This window comes from Sphaeramia orbicularis, chromosome 21 (assembly GCF_902148855.1).
Source record: "Sphaeramia orbicularis chromosome 21, fSphaOr1.1, whole genome shotgun sequence".
Classification (NCBI taxonomy): Eukaryota; Metazoa; Chordata; class Actinopteri; order Kurtiformes; family Apogonidae; genus Sphaeramia; species Sphaeramia orbicularis.
Window position 1 is genome coordinate 22,060,215 of NC_043977.1, and position 20,586 is coordinate 22,080,800.

General features: G+C 39.0%; 1 protein-coding gene across 3 annotated transcripts; it reads left to right on the forward strand.

Annotated features, from left to right (window-relative positions):
- Positions 1–519: 519 nt before the first annotated feature.
- xirp2b (xin actin binding repeat containing 2b) lies at positions 520–18,324 on the forward strand. 3 transcript variants are annotated; one of them, XM_030125796.1, is made up of 8 exons: positions 520–634; positions 3,281–3,440; positions 4,051–4,179; positions 5,402–5,491; positions 5,744–5,884; positions 6,544–16,003; positions 17,215–17,345; positions 18,192–18,324. In XM_030125796.1, exons 2-7 carry the CDS (start codon positions 3,390–3,392, stop codon positions 17,304–17,306), a joined length of 9,963 nt encoding a protein of 3,320 aa, XP_029981656.1. In that variant the 5' UTR covers positions 520–634; positions 3,281–3,389; the 3' UTR covers positions 17,307–17,345; positions 18,192–18,324. The 3 variants fall into 3 exon arrangements, with proteins under 3 accessions (XP_029981656.1, XP_029981658.1, XP_029981657.1); XM_030125798.1 differs by having other exon boundaries at positions 4,051–4,098; XM_030125797.1 differs by lacking the exon at positions 3,281–3,440.
- The last annotated feature ends 2,262 nt before the right edge of the window (positions 18,325–20,586 follow it).

Consider the following 20,586-nt stretch of genomic DNA (forward strand, 5'->3'; position numbering starts at 1 on the left):
GGCCCCCTTAACCTACCTCTCCTCAACACACAGCATTACATCATTGACCCCATTTCATACCAAGTGCAAAGCGCAGTGTACGGCCGCCACATTTCACCACTGTGTACTGTCACTTGATTTCGCACCTGTCTGACACGCACTTTGTGTTGGGATTTTCAGGAGCAGTGAATGATGAGATTCTCTGTGTATTTGTTATGCATTTGTATGTGCATAATCTGGCATATCATGACAGGCGGTAACAGCTGCTGGAGTATGCAGTGTACTCTGGTGGAAGCTGTGATGATGAAACCAGAGTGACCTGATTTATTAGTACACAAGGGTCTGCAGAGGAGTCACAGGAAATACTTCCATATAGATTTTTTGGGGACTTGACATGAGAGGCACGGAGGCCTCACTCTCTAAAAAAAACACCCCAGGCCCTTCTTTTGAAAGTGGGCGGAGGGTCTAAAATAAAATCAGCTGTCACTGTGTGCTCGTTGGACAGAAGTGAATACATAGTACTGGAGCTGGTCTCCAACACTGACTGGGATTTGCTTTTGGCTTGGAACGACCCTGCAGGCCGGGGGTGCATTGGTCATCGTGTGGGATTCTACCTACTGAGCTCATATTTTTATACCATTATCCCTCTTACCTGGTAGGTAATGAATACAGTGAGGGAGGAGTTTGTGTGCATTGTTATTTTAGAATTCTAATTTAATAATGCCATGATTTATGTGTCTTTTTAAACCACAGTTTAATATAGAGAAATCTGCATGCATAGAAAGCAGTGGACAGTGATGACTCCACTGATGTGCTTTTTAGCATCTAAAGTGGAAAAAACAAGTAAGCATGAAAAGATGTAATTTTTCAGCTATGAATATTAAGAGTATATTTTATGTACATTATTCATTATCCTCACCACTTTCACTTAAAATGATGATACAAGACAAATAACTCTTATGTTGGATTCAGGCAAACAAACCACAACTAAAACACTCAATAAACTCTCACATCTATGTTCAAGGAGAGATTACATTTATTCTTTTCAGTTATGTCAAACAGACCGTCAAGGACAGTTTCTTGAGATTTTGTGTCATTTTACACTTTGTACTGTCTGTTGTCATGAAGCAATGAAAATACTGAAGTGTAATTGCAAATACAGGGACAATCAGAGCAGTAATTCAAAGAGCTTTTGAAAAGGAAAACCTTGACCTCCTAAGTTTCCTCTATATTTCAAAGAGAAACACGACCCTTCATGGTTAAGTTTAAAATAGGCTTGATTTATTTTTGCATGTACATGGCGCCTAGATTACTTCACTTTCTTGTTATTTGAGCTGTCAACTCGACAACGTGTCATGAGATAGCCACAGACTGTTGACAGATTTTTTTTGGCTGCAAAATTTAGTTTCTACCACAAAAAAAAAAAACAAATATTTGAGTTCCATCCACAGTCTTGTGCCTATTAATTCTCACCTGTTAAAATAGAGATGTAAGCAAGAAGAAGAAATTTAGTTTGCAATAGTCGTCACTCATCTGTCTTCATAGACTGATAGGTTTACACAAACATACCCACCATTCCTCCAAGGCTAAAATAGTTGATCCTAGGGTACACTGGTAGGTGGTTAATCAGAAACATCTAACAGCAGTGTGGTTACAGAATGGTGGTGGAAAAAAAAAACCCAAAAAAACAAATATTTGTCACAATATCTAGAAACCAACGACAAATAGTTCCTGCCCAAGTCTAAGGCTTGGCTTTATAAAATCTTATCATTTCCTCTTTTGCATACGTTAAAAAGTGATTAAGATTTATACTATGTTTGACCTAATTTGGCATTTCATTACCTTTCTACTTTATTGAACTTTCAGTAGACTGAAAAATGATGAGACATGATTAAATCTGTGCTTTGTGGCCAGAATATTACATATCTGAACTATCGTTTCATATCTTCAGTCTGGCAGCTTTTGCCTGCATTATTCTTAATATTATAGTGTGATAGATATATTGTAGACGTTGTGCTACTTCACCATAAGGCAAAAGTAAAGAATGGATGTAATTTTTTTTACTGCAAACATCATACACTGTTCATTATTCATCCTGTTATTTGCATCAACATGTTAATATAACTGCAATAGCTGAGGTGTGAATACTTTGATTTCACAAACACATAAATATATTGTGTCAGCAGCTGTCTGTATACAGAGTCTGTGAGTGTTAATGGCTCAAAAGGTTTTTTATCTGACTGTTTTTTTCTTTTTCTGGACTGTTAGCAGATGTAATTTTACACATAAACCTGCTGCACATACTGTCATACCACCTATCACCTAAATCTCAATATACATTCCAATATGGGTTAGATTTATAGAATACCACCAGTGCCTTCTTTGCCAACAAATTATGATTACAGTCATTAATAATAATAATCATGAAGTTATCAAAGTGAACATCTCAAGGTGAAACACTAGTTTAAGAATGTTAAATGTTAGAATTACTGATACTGAGGATGATTAGTATCCTGAAGAAGATACCGAAATCAATCAACTTCAATCAAATTTTATTTACATACTACCAAATCATAACAAGTTATCTCATGACACTCTGCCTTTACCAGTTGGGGTTAAAGAGAGACAGAGAGAGAGAGAATGGGGGAGAGGGGGAGGAGGGGGGAAATAGGGGAAGACACATGGATGGACAGCAAACTGAACTTGACCTGTTAAAAAGTAGAACGGCTGGTCCTAGTATTATTACCAATAGCTAGAACAAATGTCCATAACTGTTAATACTACTGTTAATACAAAAGTCTAATGTAAATGGATTGGCAGATATCACCTACTACCACTGTCATATCATCTTGGAGAAATGTAAGGGTTCACAAAAAACCCATACTGTACATTCACTAAGTAAAGAAAACATATGAGATATGGTCGTAGTTTGCAAAAACTATAAACAATACAAAAATATATAATTATTATTTTTCTCAGAGCATAATAAAAGACATATAATACATAAATAATACATGAAATAATGGATTTTCTGTGTTGTGTGTAGTTTCAAGTCATTCTATTTCAGTAATGTACAGCTGAATAATCTTTAATGTACTGCCTCTAATGCAGTAATGCTTTGTTTAATAGAAACTAGTCTGGCCCTGGAAACAAAGCATCCCCATATCTATAAAGGATGCTTAATTTGCCAGTGTTTACACCACTAAATGCTTCTGAAAAATGAGTGAAGGCATTCCTCAGCTGCAAACCCATAGTATTTTCTTTTTAAGACTGAGTGGTACTTTGGCTGTTTATGTTGTAGCTGCTGGCAGCGTGTTTAACCAGGGCAGGACTTCCTTAAAGTTTTAAACCAGAGGAACCGGATTCACTCTGAGGACTCAGAGGTCATCCCACTGACCAACTGTGAGGCCATGTACCAGGCAGCTGTCTCCAAGCGAGCAGACAACACCATCCCCAGCGGGGTACTTTAGTTTGTGCATGGACAATGTATCGCTTTGGCTACAGCATGTATGAGCTACCAGCAGTGACAAGTACACTTGCATAATTACATTCCAATTTTCTAAGTGGCCATATTGTGCTTCCATTAGACTCCCTGTTGTATGTTGCGACGCTTAGTCTTCAATTACAGTGCTTGGAGAGTCTGCATTAAGTCGGAATTGTCAACATTGTTGTTGCTGTTGTCATGTAGAATAAGTGTGGGTGATGACAGTTTTGAAGTTGGAAAAATGGGGGTCAGCATACTTGCATATATGTATAAATAGATGGGAACATGAAACTACCTGCCAAGGGCAAAACATAGAAAAAAAAAACCTGAAAATAGTATTGTTACCTCGAAAGCACTCTCACAATTCCAGCTTGTGTCTAAATGTAAAAGTGTTATTTTAACATTATATGCTGCAAATTTGTGTGTCTGCTGAGACGGCCCTTGAAGTGTACACAACCATTAGCTGGAGTGCATTTATAAACAGCCCGCGCTTCATGCTTACCAGACAGAATAGGCCTATTAAGCATCCGTCTGATTTCAGGTCATGTAGAAGTGGAGACAGCTAATGATATTTCCTGCTTCATTAGGTCATGGAGGAGTCGGAGGTCTGTTCCCTGCCTGGGGGACTTGCCAGTGTAAGGAGACAATTTGAAGCCCAGGAAATTGCAACATCACACAATGTTACCCAGTTTCATTTTCAACACAGAACTGTACAGGTATACATATTAAGCTGTACATGCATCAGGCGGATAATATCAGCATGAAAGAGAATGAAAAGCCTGTGGTCAAAACACAGTAACACGCCTTTTTTTTCCTGTGCTTTTTTCTGATTGCCTGCTTCCATTTGCTTTCCATCTGTATTACTGCATGAGGACCTTCGCAAGTAAAATATGCACATTAAGGGCTAAATATTAACATTGAGAGTTGTATTACATCTTAATGCTCCAGTACTAGAGCGTGCAATAAGTGTGTTTTTTTTAAGCCACAGTCTGGATAAAAAGAATTCCAAGAAAGCAAAGCCTACTTTCTGGGAAATTAGTCTTTCTGAGGAGAAAAAATAAAAAATACTCTTGTTGAGCATGTTTTTCATTGGCTAAGTACTATTACTTTAATATAGCTATATCTTTGTATGTATAACTTAGTTTTTTTTTTAATAAGATACTCCTCCTTATGTTGAGCCGACTTTCACCAATGACAATGGTTTTCATAGAATTAACAGAGATCCGGGTTGTTTGTGTTGTTTTCTTTTAAACTCTCAATTTAAGAACATGAAGTCTGTCTTAAATGTTTTTGTCACTTGTAATAATTTGCATCGATTTTTGGCCTTTATTTGTAGTTTTAAAACCCAATATGTTCTTTTGGTAATTGGGATTTTTTTTTAAATGAAATCCAGCCAAACATAATTTATTCACCCCATTGGGAGATTTTTTTGGTTTGATACGAGACATTGTTTAGGAATATTTGGCTTCTGTCTAGTGTCTGTTTTTTGTAGTGAACAGAATCGTTGACACTAATGGTAACAGCCCTCAGAGCCTCCAGGGCACTTCCATATTGCTTTTACTGTAGCCATTTATCGTCGACAGAAACTTAACAGAGCAATAGAAAGGATTGTGCTATTGCTTAGATTGCTGTGATACAGTATGAGCAAACAGCTTGGAATCTTTTTTGTCATCTTGACTCCATCTGTGATTAGTAATTTCAAACTGCAGCAAGCAATCTGGTCCAGCATCTTCTCTGCATGGTATTCAGTTGTCTACTATTTTGCTTTGGCTGGCACAGTAAATTGGAGTGGAGTAAACTCACATCTGTGGCTCTGACAAAGAGGGTTTGAGGTGGTGAAATTAGACGACGGAATTCATCTGTATGCATGTGTCAGTGTGTGTGTGGTGTGTGCATATTTTTCACTGTGTTTGACACCCACTGTCTTCATTATCACAGGAAATGTCTAACACGGAGGTGACTGTGTCGAGTGGCAGCAGGCAGGTCCTCCCAGGCAGTCAGCAGCTAAATTCCAACCAAGAAATGATGGTACTGAACATATTACAACACTGCGTTCCTGCAGGCTCTGTGAAAAGGCCTTGTTAATGAGCTAAATACTCAGACTGTCTTATTGAGTAAAACTGAACCTGATTGCAATCAATCAGATTTGTATAATTAATGTTTGTTTAACAGACTGATAGTTTAGAAATGTGTAGCATATATGATAATGATACTGCCTCTTAACCATTCTATACTGTCCTCATTTACTAATTTCCTTTTATTTTTTCTCTTTGTAAATAGATGTCTTACAGTGATAACACCTTCGCATCCAGCTATGAAAACCATCAAAATGAAGACGAGTTTCCCAGATACACTACAAAAGAACTGAGAGATCACTTTGAGAGAACAATAGAGGAAGCTGCGCCACACAAACCAGTTAGGGTAATTATTTCCATTTCACCTGAAACAGTTAAAAACTGAAGAATATCTCAAGGTCACCATTTGCTTATTTATTTGTTTTTGCTGAGAATTGAGAGATTAGTACCACAATTAAAACTGTCAGTTCAATGTAAATGTAAGACAGAATAAAAAATGTCCTTCCTGGAGCTTCACTTCACAAATTAACAAAAACATTTAATGTTTTAATTAGTGGTTTTGGACTGAGCAAGGCGAGCTGTTTGTCCCTGCTTTCAGTCTTTATTAAGATACTCAGCTTCATTGTTGAACAGAATGCCACAAGATGCTTTAGTCTTCTTTTCTCTCTAGACATGAAAGTGAATGCGCCTAGGATTTCCAAGTTTCACTCTCTCTACTCAGTATATTTAGTTATTTTCACTTTTGTATTACATGTAGTTTGAGAAACTGACATAATGAATAACTCACGATGATGTTTTTTTTTTCAAGACTGCAAATATCTCAAGATCTATTGTATCTGGTGTGTTTTTTTATTCTTCATGTTTTATGATGCAATTTTTACACTTTATCTGTTAAGTGTTACAATAAGGTGAAACATGAAAGAAAATAAGCAGTTACTTTGACATGAGTAACGTGATGAGTTTATAGTTACTTACTGATGAATGTTGTTTTTGTCCCTTAAAAAGATTGGTCACCATGACATCAATCGATCTAAGTGGTCATCACATGTTACACAAAACAACGTGGTGACTAGTGAGGTGTGTGAAGCATCAGCTACAGCAGCAACACAAGACACCACAGCTGCAGTGATGGATTATGATGACTTTCCACCCCCGCCAACTGATGATTCTGACTACCTTCCACCCCCACCTCCAGACTTACTGCAAATGCCATCTGAGAGTCAACATATTCCAGCATGTGATTACTCACTTGAGCCTCAAGAAGCACCAAACCCCTCCAAATACCCCCTCAGTAAAGAAGCATACTTCAAACAGAGGAGCATGTCTGAGCTGAAACGTCTCTACAAGCATATTCATCCAGAAGTTCGGAAAAATATTGAGAAAGAGCTCCTCACTGACTTTAATGAAACTGAAAACAACCACGTCGAGAGTCAAGAGTACATGTATGAGGAGGACGGTGACAGCCCAAATGATATGAATCCAGATGAAGAATACGGGGAATGGGAAGAGATTCTACCTGGAGAGGTGCAAACGATGCGTTGGATGTTTGAAAATAAGCCATTGGATACCATCAAGGATGAAACTCTGGATGAAGATGACAACAAGAAAATAACTCAACAGGAGGTAATTCTTGGAAAGGATGTGCGACGCACTGCTTGGATGTTTGAGACTAAGCCCATGGATGAGCTGGGCTCTCAAGATATGAGCTCTACAGAATATAAAAATAAATTCAATAAGTTTAACAAAGGAGATGTGCGTGCTGCAGCCTGGCTATTTGAAACTCAGACCATGGACAGCCTAAACAAAATGCATAAAGAGGAGGATTTAACAAAAGAGATTGTTTTCACGGAGGAGGATGAAAATGCTACCATTTACATGATTGACAATAAGTACATGGAAAGTTTAGGACACACTGAGACCATTGATGAGAGCCACCTCCTGATCCTAAGGTCAGTGTTAGAGGAAATTAATGGAGAGGTGAAAACAGTAACAAGTACTTTTGACACTCAGTTTAAATGCATCCTCATGGGACAGTCGAGCCAGATGCTAGAGATTAAATCTGTGCGTAAAATTGAGACTGAACTGGAGAATTCCATTGCTTCACGTTGGCTTTTTGACACCCAGCCCCTGGACATAACAAACACTGAATCCTCATCTTACAAGCTTGTTTGTAGTCTCTCCATGGAGGACAGCAATAAGGGAGACTGGGGCAGGTGGTTGTTTGAGATAAAGACATTAAATTCTCTCACCGATTGGGAAAGCTCACAAATGGAGAAGAAAGAGATTGTTGGAGCTGATGTGCGCAAACACTGCCTGGTGTTTGAAACTCAGCCAATGGATTCTCTGAAAGATGATTCAAATGCCAGACCTCAGTCTATGGAAGAAATTATTGGGGGCAATGTTAGATCTGCAAGAAACTTTTTTGAAAGCAGCCCTCAAGTAGCCAGGAAGAATTGCCCTGAGGTTGGAAAACTTAAAAAGGCAACAGTAAATGAAGACATGAAGGGAGATGTGAGACACCAAAAGTGGCGCTTTGAGAGTCAGCCTTTAGAGCACATAAGAGAAGAGAAGAAAGAGGTCACTCGTACGGTGAATGTTGAGGACGACCTCACACAGGAGGATGGCACAAGCTGCAAGGCAGATGTTCGAAAGAACTGTTGGGTTTTTGAGACACAGCCAATGGATACATTAAAAGATGATTCAAACACTCCAACCTTAACAAAAGAGGAAATAATTGCAGGTAATGTGAAATCTGCAAGACATTATTTTGAAACGGCTACACCTGATGAGATTAAGGAGCTTGCTGAGGTTGGCAAACTGAAGAAAACTGTAGCACTTGAGGAGGAGAGAGGTGATGTCAGACATCAGAGATGGAGGTTTGAGAGCCAACCCCTGGAACAGATCAGAGAGGAAAAGAAGGAAGTCATCCGCACAATCGACCTGGAAGAAATTGACAAAGTAGATGTTTTAAACTACAAGCAAATCTTTGAAACTTCAGCATTAAACAAAATAGATGAATCACAAAAAATACTGATAGAGGGTGTAACATCTGGCTCTGTGCAATCAAATAAAAATCTGTTCGAGTCTTCTCAGCTTTATGCAATGCAGGACAGCTCAGGACACTTCCATGAGGTAAAAACAGTTCGCCGGGAAGAGGTTGTAAAAGGAGATGTAACAACATGCAAATGGATGTTTGAAACCCGGCCAATAGACCAGTTTGATGAAAGCATTACAAAATACCAAATTATCAAGGGTATATCCAAAGAAGAAATTGAATCTGGTGACGTTAAAACAGCCAAATGGTTGTTTGAAACACAGCCCCTGGATGCTATTAAGTATTTCAGCAATATAGAAGATGAGGAAATGGTAGCGACTCGTCGAAGCTATGATGAAACCATGAAAGGTGATGTGAAAACCTGCAAATGGTTATTTGAGACAAAACCGATGGACATTCTGTATGAGAGAGCAGACTTAAAAGGTGAAAATGAATTGGAACAAATGCCCAAGGGAGATGTGAAAACTTGCACATGGCTTTTTGAGACACAAGCACTTGATACCATTCATGATGAGACTGAGACTGTCATGAAAACTTGCACTGTGAATCAGGAGGATATTAGAGGGAAAGATGTGAGGACGGCCTGTTTCCTTTTTGAGACAGAAAAACTTGAAAACCTTTCTGGGGAGGAGGCTGGCTCTTTTAAGCGCATCACTGAGATAGATATTGGATCTGGAGATGTGTCAAGGATGAAGTACATTTTTGAAAACCAGACATCTGATATCATGACCTCTACATCTGAGGAAGCCATGCAAAACCTCAAGAAAGTTCAGACAGAGGACATTCAGAAAGGAAATGTGGTGAACTGCAAATGGCTCTTTGAAAACCAGTCTATAGACACAATACATGACAGCCAGGAGGAATCAATCAGCAACCGCACTGTGTATGATGTACAAGGTGGAAATGTAAATCAGGGTCGCTTCATATTTGAGACATACTCTTTGGATAAAATTCAGGAGGTTTCATCCGAGACTGATACAGAGCTGAAAAGACAAAAAATTGTCCGTGAAGAGGATGAGAAGGGCGATGTGAGGAATTACACCATGATGTTTGAAACTCAGCCTCTGTATGCCATTCAGGATAAAGAGGGTCACTACCATGAGGTCACCACAGTCACAAGTGAGGAAGTAACGCATGGAGATGTAGTCGGAACTCGGTGGTTGTTTGAAACCAAGCCCCTAGATGCCATCAAAGACACAGATGAAGTGTATATAATCAAATCTGTCACGCAACAGGATGTGCAAAAAGGAGATGTCACATCTGCCAAGTGGAAATTTGAGACGCAGCCTCTTGATAGGATTGCTGAAGAAAGAAAGGCTTTGATAAAAACAGTGGATGATATTCAAGGCGGCAATGTTAGAATGAATAAACATCGTTTTGAATCTGACGCCCTGTCTGCAGAATCTGTCAAAACAGTTAATGTGAGTGAAATACAAAAAGGTGACGTCAGGACAGCAAAGTGGAGATTTGAAACCCAGTCTATTGACAAAATAAGAAGCATGAGCTCTGAAAATCTGATTGAAACTGTTCAAAAAGAGGATGTTGCAAAAGGAGATGTCAAACATTCAGTCTGGCTCTTTGAGAAAAATCCTCTTGACCATATTAAGGAAACCGATGAAGAGGTGGATACTACTGTCACTCAAGAGGAAATTCCCAAAGCAGATGTAAAGACAACAACATGGCTCTTTGAAACAACACCTTTTGATGACTTTAATGAGTCAAAAATGGAGAAGACAGAGATAATAGGCAAGAGTGTCAAAGGAACTCTTGAGGAACTTTACAGCCAACAGATGGTGAAGTCAAAGGGAATACTAATTGAAGCAGATGAAATTGGCGATGTTAGGATGGCAAAATACCAGCTAATGAATCAACAAGCTCCAGAGATTCAACGAGAAGACATCATCAGGGGAGATCTGCAGACAATCATGATGAACCTGCTGAACAGAAACGAAAGACAGGAGCGCCAGGTTGTCATAGACTCAGAAGAGAAGGGTAACATCAGTTCAACAGTTCAGCAGCTCCTCAACCAGGAGAGAGACAGCAGTATTGAAAGGGAGGAAATATTACGTGGTGACATTCAGGAAGCTATAAACAAGCTTTTCCAAGAGGGCAGGTCAGCAAAACATGGAATACTCATTCAGGAGGATGAAAAAGGAGACGTACAGATGACATTATACTCCCTCCTAAATAAACAAGAGGCTGCCTCTGTTGAAAAAGAGGACATTGTTAGAGGTGATATAAAAAGTGCTCTCCAAAAACTATCAAGTGCAGACAAACTCAGTCAGTCTGTGAAGATAAAAGTAGATGAGACAGAAAAAGGACACGTCAGTTTTTACTCCACATGTATTGAGTCTGGGTCTCTCGACTATCTCAAACAGCTCCATGTAGAACCAGATGAAACAGCAGAAAAAGTAGAAAAAGAAAGGATCGTCGGAGGTGACATTAAAGGTACAAAACTCATCCTCAGTCAAAGTCAAGCACAAATTGAGCGCACGGTGGAAGATGTCATACCTGGAGATGTTCACAATGCTGTTAAAGTCTTCATGTCAGAACCGAGCATCTCATTAGAAAAACTACAAAAGGAGGAAATAGTTAAAGGTGATTTAAGAGCTGCTTTGAGCTCATTGTCTGAGTCAGCGAATCAGTCAGTTGTTGTAGAAAAAGAAGAGGTGGTGAAAGGCAACATACCAAAAGCTCTGCGGTGTCTTGAGAGGGCTCAAAGGCGCTATAAGGAGGTAGAGAAGCCAGATATCATACCAGGGAATATTAGAGGTGCCCTGAGATCCCTCGAGAAATCAGCAACCTCCAGAACTGAAGCAGTTGTTGAGGACTTAGTTCCTGGTGATGTTAAGGCAACTCTCAAATCTCTGGAGCTAGCAAAGCAAGCAGTGAAGGAAGTTGAAAAGGAAGAAATTGTGAGAGGGGATATTCATATGGCAATGCAAAATCTTCAAGATGCATCTAGTGAACGGAAGAAGTTCCAGCAAGAAATTGATGTTCAGGGTGACGTAAGGGGAACAATCCAGCTCTTCATGGAACCTCCACCATCACCAAGATTGCAAAGGAGCGCAAGTTTGGAGGGTGATGTAAAAGGTGATGTCAAGATGTCGATCAGGTCATTGTATGAGTCTCAGGAGCAAACCCAGCTGGAGAAAGAAGAAGTGATAAAGGGTGACGTTAAAGGCACTATTAAATCACTGCTAGAAACAGCACAACGTCAAACTCCCAAAGTCAGACTCGGTGCTTACAGAAGAGTGAAGGTGAAGCAGAGCCCTCCGGTTAAAAACTTAAATCCTGACACACAGAGAAACATACAAAAGATAAAAACAGCTAATGTGACTGAAACATCAAAAGAAAATCACACCATCACTAAAGAATGTGAAACTAAATCAGAAGTGGTGGAGCAGTCAGCTCATCAGACCAAGACGGTGGTGGAGCACAGAACCATAACCCAAAACCATGGAATAAAAACACTGAAGACTGAGTTCCGTAATCTAAAGTCAAATCCAAAGGGCATGATAAAACTCGATAAAACTAAAGTACAAACTGATGTTTACATTATGAAGCCTCAAGCCCCAGAGCCTGACCTGCCCCTCCCACCACCACCTCCAGCTCTAGTAGATACTGACCTTCTTCCTCCTCCTCCCACTCCTCCTCCTCCTCCTCCATCTGCTGATTCTGACATTGATCACCTTCCTCCTCCACCACCTCCACTTCCCAGCGAGCAGGACTTCCTCCCCCCTCCTCCCTCTCCGCATGAACTGGAGAATATGCCAGCACAGGCAGCTCATCCTTCACCAGGGAGAGCAAAGAAGATGACGGTCAAAAAAGTAAAAGGTCCTAATCTACACCCAGTCCCGAAGCTGGAGCATAAAGTAGAAATCAATAAAACACAAACAGCGGAGGTAACATCAGGAAAAATGGTACAAATGAGTCAGAACCAATCAAAAACAATGACACAGACAACAAAAACAGTTAGAAGCGAAATCCCTGCACCACCTGAATCACCACAGCCATTAAAGAAAGTTCATATCATGCCTGTAAAATTCACTCCGCCGCCCTCTCCTCCTCCCTCCACGAAAGGGAAAATGACTAAATTTAACACACCACTGATACAAGCAGAGGGAAAGTATCGGAAGCTAAGGGAGGAAAACACACCACCAACCACTCCAACTCCCACATATATACACGACTCAGTCACTGCTGCTCTTGAAGTGATTTCCACCAGAGATTCAGATCTGTTAAATAACAGTGGATCAGATGTAACACGGCAGAAGGATAAAAAGGCAGCATTAACTGTGCCCTCAGACTCCCCATCATGCGAATTATCCAAGCATGCTGTAGTCTCAGACAGCTCCAAAAGCAATGCCATTGTCAGTGCCAATCAAGAGAAATTCCTCCAAGATTCAACAGTTATTTCCTCCAAACAGCAAATGGTTTCTAATGACAGTTCTAAGGTGGTCTCTATTCAAAAGACTTCATCTGTTGCAGTTGTTAAGAAAGAGATGCATACAGCCACTCAGAAAACAGTCTCTGTTTCCTCCAAACAATCCACTCAGTCTGTCATGGCTGACAGAGTCCAGGGCCAGATCACTGACGGTGCAAAAATAGAATACATGACAAGTGCTGGAAAGAAAGAATTAATGAATCAGAAGACAAAGGACTGGGACAAATCTGAAGCTGAAATGCTTAAATCTTCACAGAAAATCTCTGCTCAAACAGTAAACCCTGATACTGCTCTTACAACTGTGCAGAGTGTAAATTTCAATAAAGTACAAACTGAGAACAAGACAATCAAAGATAAAACAGTGGTAGAATTGGCTGCTCAAAGAGAAGAAAAGGCACCAAAATCACAACAGCATGAGAACAAGAAGAAAAGTGATCATTCTCTGACCAAGAGCCCAGAAAAGGTTTCCAATCAACCAGTGCAAACAGACAAACCCGTAAATGGAAATGGAAAAAACGGCAAGCAGAACCACAAGGCCAAAAAGAACAACAAGCAAGAAAAGCAAGTAGATATAAAAGTATCCAGTGAGAATGAGAAACAGGGTATTTGTGTAGATTTAAAAGAAGAGGTAAAGGAAGCTACAGAGGTGAAAGTGATCAGTGAAGTTAAGACGGAGTCAAAACAGGAGGTGAAGAAGGTTAGTCCATCTCGTTCTGCCAACGGTGCTTCTGTGAGCTCAACTTCAGAAAGTCAAACACCAGCAAAGAAGAAAAAGAAGAACAAAAAATCCAAAGGTGTGGTGCAGTCAGGCCAAGGAAAAGAGATCTGCATAGAATCAAAAATGGAGGTTATAGAAAACAAAAAGTCAACATCTGAAACTCAAATTCAGGAAACAATTTCTGTCGCCCAAGTTCACACAAGTGTAAAACAAGAGCAGATTCACATCAAGAAAGAAGTCTTTACCCAGGAGAGCAAAGACAATCAGAATTCCCATGAACTAAAAGTTGTTCAAAAGGATGTGAAGGGATCTGTGACGAAAAAAGAAGTCTCAGTGTCGCAGGAACCCCCAGAAGACAGCAGGGTTGTCCCAATTACAGTAACAGGCAAATCAGAGCAAAGTGAACTGTTCAAGTCCGCAACAGGAAGATCAGATGGATCTCAGAGGCAGCAGGTCCAATTGTTAATCTCTCACATCATGGATTTACAAAGAGTTTCAGAAAAATCTGACTGGAAATCTGTGAAGACTCTGCTTAATACGGTTCCAGACTGGCTCATAAGCCCAGAGACAAAATGTGAATTAGAGCAAACTGTGGCCAAAAGTGATGCACAAAAAAATGAGGAAATTCTTTCACATTTGATGAAAGTAGCAGAGAGTAAACTCATGGATCTGGAAGATAATGAGACAATGGAGAAACATGAGTGTGAGGCGGTTTCTGAGAAAGCTGTTGCAGGTGGAGCGTCACCGAGAATATCAAAGATCAGCATTGGTTCTGCAAAAGTAGAATATCAAACAAAGAAAACAACCACACAGGAGAGAAGAAAAGAAGAAGTAAGTTATGTTAAATCTATGGACCTTCGTGCACCTTCACCCTTACTGAAGATGCGTTCTCCTTCACCCTCATTTATCACCATCGAATCCACCCGGAGAACTGACTCACCCCAGAGAGTTACTCCATCGCCCACCCTGCTGCACAGGCCACCCACACCTCCAACACCACCACCACGCAGGTGTGACACCCCATCACGCATGACTAGAATCACACCATCTCCCACCTTCGACAGGGCTGAAAATCTGGCTCGACTTAAAGACACAACAGCCAAGCTGTCGCGTGGTGTCACCCCACCACCAATTCTCTCTCAGCAGCAAATCTCAGAGAAGAAATCAGAGATAGTCGAATCTCCTCCATCGTTCCATCGGCAAATCAAAATTGACACCCAGGTTGTGGAGGATAAAGAAAAAACTAAAAAGAAGGTAGATGTAAAATTAACATCTGATCCAGAGTGTTTCAATCTAACTGAAGTACAAAATAAGTCTGACTCTCACCTGCCTTCATGTGAAAATGACCCAGATGATCTGGACGATACTGAGGAGTTGTCATCTGCATCTGTAAGAGAAAAGAGAGAGTTTTTTGAAGAGGCTCAAAAGGCTGGAATTAATAAGACTTATGTACGCAAGGAGCCGATTGCTATTCCTGAACGTTTGGGCCCAGACATGGAAGAATGCGTTGCAGAAAGTAAGAACAAAGAAAAGGATGAGATTCCCCGAGCAGACCTGTCTAGTCTTGTAAACAAATTTGAATCAGCAGAAGAGAAAACATATATCAGAAAAGAGCTTATCCCACCAGCAGGGCGGCTTCACAATAGCTCCGAAAGCACAGAGTGTGACAAAGAGAAAGCGGACATCCTAGAACAGGAAATGCCAACTTTTGACATCCAGGCTATTAAAAATGTTTTTGAACTCGGAGAGCAAAGTTCTTTATTCACAGATGAGAAAAAGGATGAGGAGGAGCTTGTGTCAAGCCTGACTGAAACAACAGCAGACACTTCAAAGAGGGAAAAGTCTCAAGAGAAAAAAGGAGGCTCACGGCAGAGCACCCCCCTTCCTCCTCAGAAAAATGAAGTAGAAAGTGTGCCAGCTGAACCAGCAGCCATCTCTCAAGCCAAATCAATCACAGAACATTTCTCAAATGTTGATGAGTTTGGTAACAAGGTCACTGGAACAAGGACAACTGTCACTGAGCACTCCGAGAGCACTCAGCGGGTTCCTTTCTCCTACGCTGATGCAGTTAAACGAAAAGCAGCGAGGCGAACAGAAACCTACGATGAAGAAGCGACTGAGAACTTGCTGAGGAATTTCCACAAAACGTGGACAGAGAGTGAGACAGTTTTCAAGAGTCTTGGCTACACAGTATCTGAGGAGACATCACAAGTTATGTCACATCATACGGAGATTGGCTCATCTGGTAAAGAACCACAAGCATGTAACACCAGTGACTAATGGCATGTATTCATGGATGGATGGATTTTCTTTGAATAAATATTTGCTTGGGATTGTTACCAAGATGGTGTGCATCATACGAAATATGCAGGAACATTAAAAGTACTGGTAACAGATTCTGAAAGTTTGTAATGTTACAAATACATGAATGATGAAATGACAGTTACTTGGTTTTCCTGACATTTTCAACCAGACCTTGTTGTCCTCCTCAGAGAATGGAGTTATATAGTCTGCATGGAGTTCAGGGAGAAGCTTTGATGTGGAATGAAAATAGAAGCAAGTAACTCTATAAGTTACTCTGATGATTTACCCACTTATAGAACCATCTGACATGGCTTAAACCCCGAAGATCACAGCCACAAACAACCAAAAGCATCAACTGATTTAAAATTTTAATAACTTTTAATCCACTAATCCTATCAATACATTTAAATAATGCATTTTGCCGAAAAAGTCCCTTTTGCTTCAATGTCGTTTGTTCTTATATAATAAACTTTGAATTAACTTTGACCTTTTATGAACATCTACATGAACAGTAAATTAAGTATAGGAAATGTCTTATTTTCACTGAAAAGTACAGAGGATAAAATATTAAAAGGATGATAAATCACTTAAGAAAGGTTGAAGAACAAATGAGAAAATTTCATTTGGAAGTCATTGCAAAAAGAGGTATTTAAAGGTTAGCTGCATTTCAGTGGCCTATTTAAGTCACTGATAACACCCAGCCATCCTTGTGCTGAGGAACATTGTGAGAATCGATTGAAAACTGCAAACAAGCCAGTGAACCGTGATGTTTGGTGCAATGGTTCTGATAAGAATGCCGTCTCAAGACTGATCTGTATGCAGTTATAATTAGAATGGACTGATTTTTGAACAGCTGTCCATTAGCTTTGCCTTTTCCCCAGCATACTGACAATGACTTCTAGTCATAATCACACTTAATCAAGTTGCAGCTTATTTGTTGTGCTCAAAAATTCTACCCAAGCACAACTGAGACAGATGCATGAATATCTTTGCATGCACATGTCAGTGAAGTCCTTCTTCATCTTAAAACCACTGCAAGATCGGCTGATGCTTTGGAGAGAACCGCCTGTTGCCTTGTGAAGCATCCTAAAGACAATGTCTGTAACATGAATGAAAAGATGTAATGAATTACATTTTATGTCGTTGTAACAGGCTCGAGTTCCGAAGTCGGAGCTGTGTACAGTATGTCGGCGGAGAGCTTATCCGATGGATGCGCTGATAGTGGACAAAAAAAAGTACCATAAAACCTGTTTCCGCTGTGAGCACTGCAGAAATACATTAAGGTAAATATAATACAAAAAAATTCAAACATAAAGAAGTGGACTTTGCATTGCTAAGTGTTTTACATGCATAATTGATAATGGTATTTGATTAGTACTCCGCCCCCTGAAGGGGAGGCAAGGGGTATCGTTTTTGGTTCAGTTTGTTTGTTTGTTAATACTCTGGCAGCAAAACTATTGGTTGAATTCATACCAGACTGACTTTATAGATTGCCAGTGATCGAAAATGGATCTTATTACATTTTGGGAAAAGCAGGTGAAAGTTAAAATTTCTCATGAATTTTTAAAAACTTTTTTTTCCCCATGTACTTATAATGGGTGAAATTTCAAATGTCTGTAGCACCAAAACTATTGGGTGAATCCATACCAAATTTGGTTTATAGATTGCTAGTGACCCAGAATAGATGTGATTACATTTTGGGAACAGTAGATCAAAGTTCAAATTTTTTATGATTTTTTAAACCCCCCCCCCACCATTTACTTATAATTGGTGAAATTTCAAATTTCTATAGCAGCAAAACTATCGGGTGAATTCATACCAAATTTGGTTCATAGATTGCTGATGACCAAGAATAGAAGTCATTACATTTTGGGAAAAATAGGTGAAAGTTTCCATTTTTTATGAATTTATTAATTCTGTTTTTCCCCCATTTACTTATAATGGGCAGAATTGCACATGTCTGTAGCAGCAAAACTATTGGTTGAATTCATACCAAATTTAGTTTATAGAGTGCCAGTGCCCCAGAATAGATCTCAGTACATTTTGGGAACAGTAGGTCAAAGTTTGTTGTCTTGTTTTTTATATGATACAGATCTTAACAGGTTTTGTTTTTCTTCTTATTTTTTCAGTCTAGGAAATTACGTATCTCTCCATGGACACTTCTACTGTCTACACCATTACAAACAACTCCTCAAATCCAAAGGGAACTACGATAACGAACTTATGCCGCAACCCCCTGCAGGAAGTGGTGGATCTGATGAGAAACTTGAATGGAGATATTCCACGGGCAGCCTAAGTTCAGAAAACAAACCACACAGCAATAAAATATCAGTAGTTTGGCCCCCACAGGCGGATCACCCAAAGAAAATGTTTAAAATCGAGGAAGACATTCAGCTAACTAAACCACAGTGGCCCCCTCCAGACACCGAAACACCAACACAGTCACCCAAAGCCCAACACAGAAAGGCCGTTCCCAGAAGTGTCCTGTGAAATAAAGACACCCCAAACCCTGTAGTCCATTCAAACAAACCCAAAGAAGAAGCACAAAGAATTAACAGTACAATGTAATACTACCACAGTATTATAACTCTGGTACAATTAAGGAAGCGTTTGGCGGATGGTTATATGGTTAAGTGATTTAAAAGGGAACATGAAAAGTATGGATACAGAAGGAAAATGTGTATATAATTGTAAATGGAGTGCGAATGGAAAGGCAAGTTGGAATAGTAAGTAGAGGGATAGATGTGGAAAGTGGACGTCTGGAAAGTGGATGTAGACATGACACAATGTACAATGTCAATTTACAGTTATCCATGTGTTGTTGTTTTATTTTATTTGTATTTTTCCTGACACCTTGCAGTCACATTCAGCAATTATTAATGCAGTGAGACGGAATAAAATCTGACAACATACAAACAGTATGAGGAAATGGTTGTAACACACGCTGGAAACAGGATGTGAAAAGCTTAAGATAGAGAAAAAGAAAAAGCAATGGTCAATGCAGATAAATTATATATATATTTGGTTTAACCTACAGTTCAGAGTAGCTGGAATTAAATGATTTACTTCGCTCTCTTCTGTCAGCTTTTAAGAAAGACCTCCTTGTAAATCCCACTACTCTGGATCACAGCACAGGAAATATATAGCCCAGTTTCTTTTTCACTACTTTGTTTTATTGTGAAAAATAATCACTTTATACAGTTTCAGTCAGTTTTTGCTACTCTTTGCCACTTCATGGTCAGTCTGTGGGCTGTGCTGTTGTATTGTTTTTTCAGGACTTTTTATCTTTCCACATACCGACATTTTTGCATTTGCTTTTTTTAGCACCTGGTGTGCAAGCTACCAAAAGGATCTTGGAATTATATTATTTATAATATTGAAAGTATATACTATAAACAGTGAATTGGTAATTATCATGTTTGTTTTGGACCTTTGTATCCTATTTTGAACAACAAATATTTTGCAATGAAGAATTTTATTTTTTAGATTAGACCGTTATACCTTGCTTTGTACAAGAAAGTTCCTGATTCTGTGATGCTGTCAGGCTGGTTCACTTATTTTATTGCAGATCTAAGGGCAATAAAATTTTGAATTTTATTGTTTCATTTGTTTCTCCGGAAGTATTTCCTACTAACAAAATAATTTTTAAAAAATAAAAAAAATAAAATAGATGTAATTTATTATTTTGTCACTATGGTTATATGATCTGGTACTAACAATCAATCCTCAAAGACCTAAAAAACCAAAAGTATCTACTGTTCTGAAATATCTAACAAATTTTGAACCACTAATTATTTTAATACATTAAAATAATTCAAATAAATGCAGGTTCTAACCTTTGCAACAGCATCTGATGTTCAGTCACTGTTATATTTTATTGAAAAAAGACACTTTTTCACTTTTCTCTGTTTTTATATAGTAACCTTTGAATTTACTCAGAGCTTTTAAGAACATCTACATGGTCAGTAAATTAAATATAGGAAAATGTCTGATTTTCACTGGAAAATGCAGAGGATGAAATAATTAATAGAGATAAATCACTCAGGAAAGCTTATATATGTGGAGGAAAAATGTCTTTACCACTATTAATTTACCATAAAAATAGTTCTAGGTTTTAACCCTTTAAGACCTAAACATCCATTAAAAGCGAGTCATCTAAAATATTTTATAAGGTTTGATGTACTAATCCTATCAATACATTTAAATAATTCAGGCTAAATGCAGCTTCTCTGCTTTTCAGTGGCATCAGATGTGTCTTTTTTAGACATTCAGAGGTTCTGCAGTGAACATGGAAACACCATCATCATCTGCAACACTGATTCACCAAGAAGGCCCATGTAGTTTGGTAAATGACACTGACTGTAGATGCTGGGTTTTTTGTTCGCTTAATAATATATGTTGCTGAAAAAGTCACTTTTTTCTGTTTTGATATAATGACCTTTGGATTTACTCTGAGCTTATACAAACATTAACATGGTCAGTAAATTATACATATGAAAATACTTGATTTTCACTGAAAAATCC

Coding starts and splice junctions, on each gene's coding strand:
- xirp2b (XM_030125796.1), top strand. CDS start 3,390: ATGTACCAGGCAGCTGTCTCCAAGCGAGCAGACAACACCATCCCCAGC. Junction 4,180..5,401: donor TTCAACACAGAACTGTACAG/GTATACATATTA, acceptor TCATTATCACAG/GAAATGTCTAACACGGAGGT. Junction 16,004..17,214: donor TACGGAGATTGGCTCATCTG/GTAAAGAACCAC, acceptor TCGTTGTAACAG/GCTCGAGTTCCGAAGTCGGA.